Below are 9538 nucleotides of genomic sequence, written 5' to 3'. Positions count from 1 at the left end.
GACAGTCCTCGCGAGTGCGGGGACCGCGCGGCTCCAAGGAGCAGGAGGTGACAGAGACGTAGGCGTCGTCCGCCAGGCTGCCTAGAGCGGCCAACCCCGCGAACTCCGCACCGGAAGTGGAACCGGGGCCGCGCCCCGCCCCGCGGGCGGCCATCTTGGAAGCTGAGGCGGAGGCGGCGGCGGCGCTGCGGCGGGTGCGGCGGTCCGGTCCCGGCGTGGTGCGGCTCTCTCCGGAGCGGGCTCCACTCTTCCGCACCCTGCTCCGGCCTCGACCACGGCGAGCCTGAGCGCGGCGGCGGCCCACGCGCGGCGACGGGGAGAGGTGAGCGCGCCCGCCCGCCTGCGCCGGGGCCTCGGACTCCTCGTCCGCCCCGCGGAGCCGGCCGCAGCGGAGGGCAGGGGGCGCGGGGCCGCGGGGCCCTGGGAGACTCGGCACCGCCCGTCTCCGTTCGCTCCCGCCGCCTGCGGGGTCCCGGCCCAGAGGGTCCGTGCGCGAAACCAGAGGTCGGTTACTGCGGGGCGCCCGGGGCTCGGGGCCGGCTGGTCCACCCGCCAGGCTGGGGGCTTGGTTGGCACACGGCTGGGCCTCCCGCGAGAAGGCCTGTTGTCAGTTGGGACACTTGCGGGTATCTCCAGGACGAGCCAGCGTTGACCTTGGTTCGTAAACGTATCCTGGGCAATCAGTGTTGGCGGGAGGGCGCTGCCGTTGAGCCCGCCGCCGCTTCACCCCTCAACAGTTAGAACCCCATCCTGCCTCATAAATCCCAGCAGAAACGAGTGTGCCCAGGAGTGTGTCTCTGGGTGTAAAATAACAGAAAGTCCGGGCGGTAGGAGTGGGAAGCCGGAGTCTGGCTTCACTGTGGGCCGGCTGGGTGGGACTTGGGCCCTGAACCAAGACCCTACTCTGTGCCAGATCTCGCTGTCCGCACCTGCTAATTACGGATATCAGCTCAGCCTCTGACCAGGTGTAATCTAGTTTCCTTCGCAAGGCATACCACTTAGCAGGTGTGTATGTAATTCAAATACAGTTTCCAACTTTTTGCCAGACCCAGATGGGAAGCAGCTAAAGGGAGGTAACCTCACAGCATAGCGGGAAGGCAGCTCGTACGTGTATAATAACACACGGGTTTGTGTGTGGACACAGCAGTGGTTCAGGACTCTGTTTGATCCAGGCGAGTGAACTTGGTGTGATCTGGCTTCAAAAGAAGGGAATTTGAGGATCTCTTTTCATTGAAAAGCCCAGGGTGTAGACTTCAGGCATGGTTGGATCTAGGTGCCTAGCACATGCTGTCAGTCATCTGTGCACAGCTTGGCACTGCTGACCTGTGGCAGCTCCATTCTCAGGCAGGTGTGTGAGTGGTGGTGGGGCTGCCTCCATCAGCCCTGGGCTTCCATCCAGCCCATGAAGCAATCCTGGTGGACAAGGAAGATACTTCCGTGGGAGTCCTGAGCCTGGGCGTGTCACGTGCCTGTCTGGTCGCCAGGCCTAGGTCTCATGGTACAGCATCACCTCACCTGAGTTACCCACACTCAGAGCGGGAAGGAGATGTCTGGAGAAAAAGGAGCAGGGTGGATGGGTGCTGGGCACCTACCGCTTCACGCAGTGCCATGGGACCCTGCTAGGTGGTGACCGAGGTTGTTTTCCTGCAGTTTCCATGTGTCAGCAGTCTTTATGCTTTTTTTTTAACTGTCCACCCCCCCTCGGTGTGATGCACCTGTGTCCTGTGTCTGTCAGGACTTATTTGAAGGAACCCTGAGGCACATGCACTTCATACTCTGTTTTCACGTTTTGATTCCTTTGTGGTTTTTTGTTTTCTCTGTCTTTCCTGCTGTCATGTTCGGATGGGAAAAATTCGGAGAAACAGTCCCCTGAAACCTCCAGGAGGGGACGTGAGACCACTGTTCTGAGTGAAGCAAAGGAGACATAGTTGAGGAAACTGAGTGGTTGGATCATAAATATGATTTTAAAGATCATGCCTCTCAGAGCAAGGATGGGACAGAAGTTTGCTGGCGACTGGCCAGGCAGGACCTATTTCACTTTCCTGTGCCTGTCCACTAACTGATGAAGCATCCGATCTGGCCACTTACCTGAGTCCAAATACAGTTGTATTCGAGTTAGCCAGAGAGTTATTTTGCATGTGGTGGAGTGTTAACTTGAGGGAGAACATTTAAAAGAAAGAACAAGTCCTGCTTAGTGGTTCTGCTTGTGGGTTGTTGCTGTATTGCTAGGTGTTGGCCTCAGGTGAGCTCCCTGGCCCATGTGGCTTTTCGAGCCAGGAGCTTAGTGACAGTGCTGCGTGGAAGCACTGCCTTTCCAGGACTGCAGCCCTGCCCTTGGTGGGGGCACTTGCGGCAGGGCCAGGCAGAGGAGCCCACCCTTACCTCTGCTAGGCCCGAAAGGCCCCTGCTTAGTGTGTTGGGTCACATGAAGGACTGAGTGGGAGGCATTGGACTAGGGAAGTCAGGGAGGCTTCTGAAGGGGGTGGCCCTCAAGCAAGGCTAGGAAGGGCCTCGGTGAGTCTCCCACCTGTAGACCGGGCTGGGAAGCAGCCACGAGAAGCAGGGGTGGGTTAGTCAGGGGCTTGGAGCTCAGGCTGTGTCAGAGGTCTTGGGAGTTGGGAGCTAGGAGAGCCGCTTTGTCACGGGGTCGGGTGACAGGAGGTGTGGATGGGGATCCTGAAGGGCCACTGGAGGAGTGGATGATCAGAATTTTGTGCTGACTTACGTGTACAAGAGGATCTGAGACGGGAAAGGACTAGAAGCAGAGAGGCCTGGACCAACTGGGAGACACGGGAGGCTGCTGTGGTGGTTGGTAGGAAAAGTAATGAGATCCTGCCTAAAGGCGAGTGGGACAGGAGTGGGAAGGAGGTGAATAAGCCTTGCCAGGGTCAGGGGCACCAGAACAAGGAGCAAGGTCGGCACAGCACGTGGGAGGGCCGCCGCAGGTGCCCTGGCTCAGCCCCTCGGGGTACGAGTGAGCACACCAAGCCCTGGTCGGGGAGGCGGGCGCTAGACCCTCTGGTGATGGCGCTCTGAGGAGTAAGCCAGGCACAGGGGCTGAGAGTATGGAGACCTCCCCAGTGAGCATGCAGCTGTCCACAGGGAACCCCAAGGCTGGGTGGGCTTGACTTCAGGTTTCTGAAGACTGGGAGGTCAGATGGAGGACGCTGGCCATAGCTGATGGCCACCGATGTCCAGGACCGCCAGTAAAGCTTTTGGCCAGAGAGCACTGCGTGGGACAGGTTGGGGAGCCTGAGGGGCAGAGTGTCGTTGGGAGGAGGAGTCTGCAGGGGCCTGGGGGTGATGTTGCCCCACTGCCCACGTCCAGCCTAGGCAGCATCTTTTGCTCCTTCCTCTGTGCTCCGTCCTGCACATCCCCACGTCCTCATTACTATATTGTGGACCAGTGGTTTCACACTTTATTTTTAGCTGCAGAACTTTTTGCCTTTCCATCTTAAGTTATGAGAAACTCCAGTATACAAGAGATCAAGTTGGAGCTATTTTAATGTCTAACAGTGGGGAGCTCAGTGTCCCCATCCCATGTCCTCAGGTCCCTGACCCAGTCTTTTTTCTTGATTGGTGGCACCTCCTCATTCCCTGTGTGCAGCCTTCAGTGCTGTGACTTTTCTAACAGAAGATGCGACCTTCCTCAAGGCTTGGACCTAAAGCCCTTCTGGGCACTGCCCTGGGCTTGCCTTCCTGGCCAGTCACCTCCCAGCCCTCACTGTGCTTGGGCTCCTGACACAGTGACCTGTGCTGTTCCCAGGTACCCTGCACTCTCTGAGGCTCTGTCTGGAAAGCATGGCTTCTCCTCTGCCCAGCCAGTGCCTCGGGGTCTCTCCAGAGCCTCCCCCACTCCAGCCCTTTGCTGGTGACCAGTGGTAAATGGCGGCCGGCAGACTTTGGGGTGGGGGCAGGTGGAGCTGGTCTCTGGTGCTTGCCAGTTTCTGTGGTGTGAATACTCCATCCATGAGGTCCCACTGAGCTCAGATTTAGAAAGTGTGCATGGCTGCTCTCGGGGACTGATCCAGGCTGGCTTCAGCACACCTGCCCGTGGCCCTTTTTTGGTTCTTGTCCCCATTTAGATTCTTTGAGGATGAGAGTGGGGCTTTGCGGTTCTCTTTGTCTTGCATCTGTGCCATACTTGGCAGGAATGAAGGTGGTGGCAGGACAGATGGGAAAGGATCCTGAGCACCTGCGGGCATCCGGGTGGGTGGCAGGTCAGGGTGACCTGTGGGCTGTGACTCTGGGCGCCTGGCATGAGAGGTGCACATTAGGGCTGGGGCCTGGATGAACTACAGGCTGCAGAAATGAGAGTGGAGGAGTGTGGCTGCTGAAGCTGTCTTGGGGTGAGAAGAGCTGTGGTCCCATGTTTCTTGTTCTCTGTAAATGTAAATATTTGTTTTTAATAGATGAGCAACAACAGCAATAAGAGAGCTCCAACAACAGCAACGCAGAGACTGAAGCAGGACTACCTTCGAATTAAGAAAGACCCAGTGCCTTACATCTGTGCTGAGCCACTCCCTTCGAATATTCTTGAATGGTAAGGCTCGCATGGCCGTTCACCCCTCTCTTGGCCCGGCTGGGCGAGCCCACTGCTCTTGGTGCTGGCATCGGGGGGCAGTCCTGGCACCTCCTCGTGTGCGAGTAGACACTGAGAAGCTCGCGGACACTCTGGTCTTGCCAATGGACGGCATGCCAGGGACTCCACAGAGTCCTGTTAGACTTAGGCTAGGGCCAGAAAGAGAATCCCCCCTGAGGGGTCCTCGGGAGGATTTGGGGTGTGCAGGGCTCACAGCTGTTGATCATGTACACCCTGTGGGTTGGGTACTTAGAGAAAAACCGCATTTCTAGACTTTCCCCCGCTACTCTTTGCTCTGGATGCTGGCAGGTAGCCTGCCTTGCCTCAGAGCATTTGTGATGGGACCAGGGTCCGGACACCCCAGCCCCTGGCGCTGGCCCAGGCCGGGTGCCCCTGAGCCTTGGGCTGACAGTGAGAGGACCAGTGTCTCGTAAGCGTTCGTTTCATGGTAGCTCTTTCGCCAAAGCACAGCTCTGTGGAAATGCTGCCATTACCTGGCTTTCTAGTGATTTTGTAAGAAATAAAGTGTAAGCCTGAGGTATTAAAAAAGCATTTTCTCTTTGTTCGAAGGATGTTTTATGTTTTGATCTTTAAAAAATACTTGAAATTGGCCGGGCGCAGTGGCTCACGCCTGTAATCCTAGCACTCTGGGAGGCCGAGGCGGGCAGATTGTTTGAGCTCAGGAGTTCGACACCACCCTGAGCAAGAGCGAGACCCCATCTCTACTAAAAATAGAAAGAAATTAATTGGACAACTAAAAATATATAGAAAAAATTAGCCGGGCATGGTGGCGCGTGCCTGTAGTCCCAGCTACCGGGAGGCTGAGGCAGGAGGATCGCTTGAGCCCAGGAGTTTGAGGTTGCTGTGAGCTAGGCTGACGCCACGGCACTCACTCTAGCCCGGGCAAAAGAGTGAGACTCTGTCTCAAAAAAAAAAAAAAAATACTTGAAATTTTTTTAAATCCAGAGAATAGAGATTTGACTGAGTTAAAAGGTATTCTTCAGGTTGGGCAGGGTCATCTTCCCCAGCCTTCAGAGGAGGCCTAGCCCTGGCAGGTTCCATGGGCAGCTTACGTCTTTCTTCCCTGAATTGTGGGAATATCTCACTGTCCAGGGAGCCCCTCCCCACCTGTGACTCTGTGGGTTGGGGGTCTCCAAGACCACCCCCAGGTTCAGTGATTCACAGGGAGTCCTCACTGTTAACAGGACAGCAAAGTCAGGAAAGGGAAGAGACATAAGATTTCCTGTGGGAAACCACACAGGAGCATCCAGAATTCTCTGGATACACTTAGTTCCCCAGTAGTGAGCTCGGGCGACCCGTTTGATGTGCTATCACCAGGGAGGCTCATCAGATTCAGTGCCAGGGATTTTAGGGGGGGCCGGTTGGCTCCTTCTGCCTGGCACCTACCAAAGTTCCAGATTCCAGAAGGAAGTGGATTTCCACAGTGTGAGCACTTAGCAGCGAACTCCTCTTACCAGGGTACCAGCTCAGGCCGGCCCGGAGCACTCTTTCCCTCAGCTGAGAGAGGAGAAGGGCGTTTCCAGAAAAGGGCTTGGATGAGCCGAGGGCTGCCATGCAGGTCCTGTCCTCTAAGCCCTGCAGGTCCCCTCTTCTCTCTGCTGTCCCAGGGCTGCTGGGCTCTGTCTCAGGAAGAAGGTTTCTTCATTGTCTTTTCCCAGTCTTCTCAGATTGGGCACAGAATTTGAGAGCAATGACAAATTAAGGCCATGTTTCTGGGTGTGTAGTGTACTTAACTCTAAGCCACTCAGTTTGGGTCCGTTGACATGCGATCACAGTATTTTATAAGTAAGACGTGTCAGCCAGTAGATAGCGTGTGTCATGTGATGCATTAATATTAAAATGATGTGCTTATGTGTCTTGGTGGCGAGGGGCTTTTGTGTTTGAGACGATCGCTTCAGTGCTAGCAGTTGTGTCTGGGTTCTGGCATTTCTGATCGGTTTTTCTTTCTTCCCTGTGCTCTTCTGTTTTGAGAATGTGTATAGCTCATGTAGCTAAACCCTTATTTACTTGTGTGTGGGGTGTGGCATCCGTTTGTTGCTGCTTCCAGTCTGAGGTTGAGCTCTGGGGACGATCACCGCTGTCCCTCTTCTTCCTCCAGCACAGCCGCTCAGAGGTCGTTTCTGGTTTCTCCAGGAACGTCAGCACGGGGTGGGGGACAGAGCGTCACTAGCTGTGCCCTGCTTTGCCTACATATGTGACATAAGAAATACAAAGGGTACATTTTTATGGAATAAATTTCCAAGTACATCTTAATCCTGTGTTATGAAATTAAAATTTGTTTGAAACTTCAGCTTAGTGATTAGAGAGAATTCTTGCCTGTTGTATTGTGGAAACGAAAGTCCCTTACGGAAGCTTTAGAAAAGACGGCAGCAAGACAGGCCAACAGGTGGGCTGGAGGGACGGGCTGTTGGCTGCGCTGCTGTCTGACACTCATCCTCCGGTTGTTTCCCGACTGGATGTTTGTGAGTGTGGTGTGGGCAGGTCCTGCAAACGTAGATTTTGGAGATCCTGCCACCCTGCCGTTGCCAAAGCCCAGGTAACTGTTTTTTCTCCCTTAGGCACTATGTCGTCCGAGGCCCTGAGATGACCCCTTACGAAGGTAAGTGTTCTGCTCTGAGGTAGAACAAGAGGCAGTTTTTATGTTCTGAGTAGACTTTGCCTGTTAAACATCTTTTATTTGTAAACAACAGTGTTTTTATTCTGGATGTGCATTCGTTAAATTGGACTTATTAGGAACTCCTCCTAGTGTTTCTCCCAAGACCTAGAAGTGTTTGCTCAGAGTTCGGTTTTGCCGGTGTGTCTAAACCTCCAGGTGCCGTCTGTGAGTGTCAGCGTTTACCAGTCCCCCTTGCTGTGGGGTAGACAGCAGAACGTGGTCTTATTTTTCTGCTGTTTCTTAAGACCCAGGTGACTGTTAGTTGAAGGAAAGGCAGGCGTGTTTATTGAGTGCGTCGTTTGTTCTGAGCACTTGAGTGTCTTGTGATCTTCGGAACAGTCTCTGCGCTAGGCATGTGCCCCCATGTGTGGACGTGCACGAGGCTCAGGGGGACCACAGGGCCTGCCTGGCTCCTCCGTCCCCTCAGCTGCTGCCGAGCAGCTGAGCCAGGGGCCTGACCTCTCCCGGTCACCAGATAACCACCTAGGGTCCTGGGTCCTTGGTGTTGTTTACAAAGTAGACTTTGGAGCTATCAGTCAGCAAGTTTCTGGGGACTTTCGTGAGATTGGCACCACCCTCAGGGTCTGGCCAGGCTGGGGAGACCGTGCACCGTGGACACCATCCCAGGGGCAAGCCCAGCAGAGTGGGGCCAGGTGGCCAGGGCTGCAGGCTTCTCGTCTGCCTTCCTGTGGGGGTTTTGTGTAAGATTTCACTGGAGAAGAGGGGGGCTGCTGCTGGCAGAGAGTTTGCAAACCGCTGTTTTGAACTATCAGAGGAGCGTCGTGGGCAGTTGAGAGTAGAAAAGGTCAAGCTCTTGAAGGCAGCGTGGCCGAGGTATCACTAGCCGTACCCGCAGCCTCTCCCTTAGCCTCAGAATCCCAGTTCCGGGATAATGCGGCCTGGAGGAAGCACATCTGCAGGGTGGGCGTGTCGTCGTGGTGTTTATGATGTCACTGGAGAGGATGGGCTGTGGCAGGAGTCCCTGGAGAGGAGGGGAAGGACTGGCTTTGGACCAGTGTGCATTTGGTGCCTAGAGCCTCCCCAGATGCGTGTGCTGCCGACAGGCTTGAAGAGTGTGCAGCACAGCAAACGCTGGTTGTATCTGGCGGATGGGATTGTGCTGGGCTTTTAATTGTTTTGTTTTGTGGTTTTAGTATTTCCCAAATAGTGAATATTTATTAATTTTGTAACCAGACCCCACCCCGCTCAGAAAGACCAGCCAGGGCTGTTGCTGGTGGAGAGGAGCTGCCCCCACAGGGCTGGACACAACAGGGAGGGGGCAGCTCCTCGGGGGCCTGGGGGCTTTCACCTCATGCCCCAGTGTGGAGGCCGCCCTGACGCGGTCCTCTGCTGGTCCCGGCCCGGGCTGCGCATGTGCCCAGCCTTCCCCGTGCAGGTGCCTTCAGAGACTGAGCCCTTCCCCCTCTCCCTCCCTACACAGCAGCAGCCACTGCTGCCCCCACCGCAGCTGCCTGCTCCCCTCACTGGGAGCTGCCCTCGGCCTGTCCACAGCCCCCCTCACCCCCGTGTCTCTCGTCAGGTCTCCAGGGAGCCCCTCTGCATCGCCACGTCCAAGGGGCTCTTCTCAGTCCTTGGTGTCCTTGCCTCTGGTGGCGACCACTTGCTTCCTGACACCTGGATATTCTGGCCTCTCTTCCCCACCTTCTTCGTGGTGCCTCTGCAGGGGCCGCGTCTGTCTGGCACAGTGTGGTGGCTGCAGGCCTGTCCTCGTGATGTGCTCCCCGGCTGTTACGTGGCTTCCTACAGGCGCTGCCACATAGTTCCCCTAAAACTAATCTTTAGATTTGACACAATCCTATCAAATCCCGATAAGGTTTTTTGCAGAATACATAATCTTACTGTAAAATTCACATGAAAAGGCAAAGGACACACCTGTAATCCCAGCACTCTGGGACGCCGAGGCGGGAGGATCGCTCAAGGTCCGGAGTTCGAGACCAGCCTGAGCAAGAGCGAAACCTCGTCTCTACTAAAAATAGAAAAAGTAGCAGGGTGTGGTGGGTGCACCTGTAGCCCCAGCTACTCAGGAGGCTGAGGCAGGAGGGTTGCTTGAGCCCGGGAGTTTGAGGTTGCTGTGAGCTAGGCTGACGCCACGGCACTCACCCAGGTGACAGAGCAAGACTCTGTCTAAAAAAAAAAAAAGAGGCAAAGGACCTGGAGTAGCTGGAACAATTTTTGAAAAGGAGAAAAAAGTGGAGTCAGGGGTTTCAAGACTTAACTCTGGCGATGAGGACCCAGCAGTGGTCAAGGGAGAAACACAG

General features: G+C 55.4%; 1 protein-coding gene across 2 annotated transcripts in view; it reads left to right on the top strand.

Moving 5' to 3' along the window:
• Positions 1–135: 135 nt before the first annotated feature.
• The window catches only part of UBE2J2 (ubiquitin-conjugating enzyme E2, J2), a 15314-nt gene continuing 5911 nt past the window's right edge, over positions 136–9538 (top strand). For both annotated transcript variants that reach the window (XM_012657500.1, XM_012657499.1), the window contains exons 1-3: positions 136–322; positions 4413–4543; positions 7162–7202. In XM_012657500.1, coding sequence (XP_012512954.1) covers positions 4413–4543; positions 7162–7202 — 172 coding nt within the window. In that variant the 5' untranslated portion in view covers positions 136–322. The remainder of the gene's footprint in view (positions 323–4412; positions 4544–7161; positions 7203–9538) is intronic.

The sequence above is a fragment of the Propithecus coquereli genome, unplaced genomic scaffold, assembly GCF_000956105.1.
Source record: "Propithecus coquereli isolate 6110/MARCELLA unplaced genomic scaffold, Pcoq_1.0 Scaffold544, whole genome shotgun sequence".
NCBI classification, from domain to species: Eukaryota; Metazoa; Chordata; class Mammalia; order Primates; family Indriidae; genus Propithecus; species Propithecus coquereli.
This window is presented reverse-complemented; position numbering and strand designations above follow the sequence as displayed.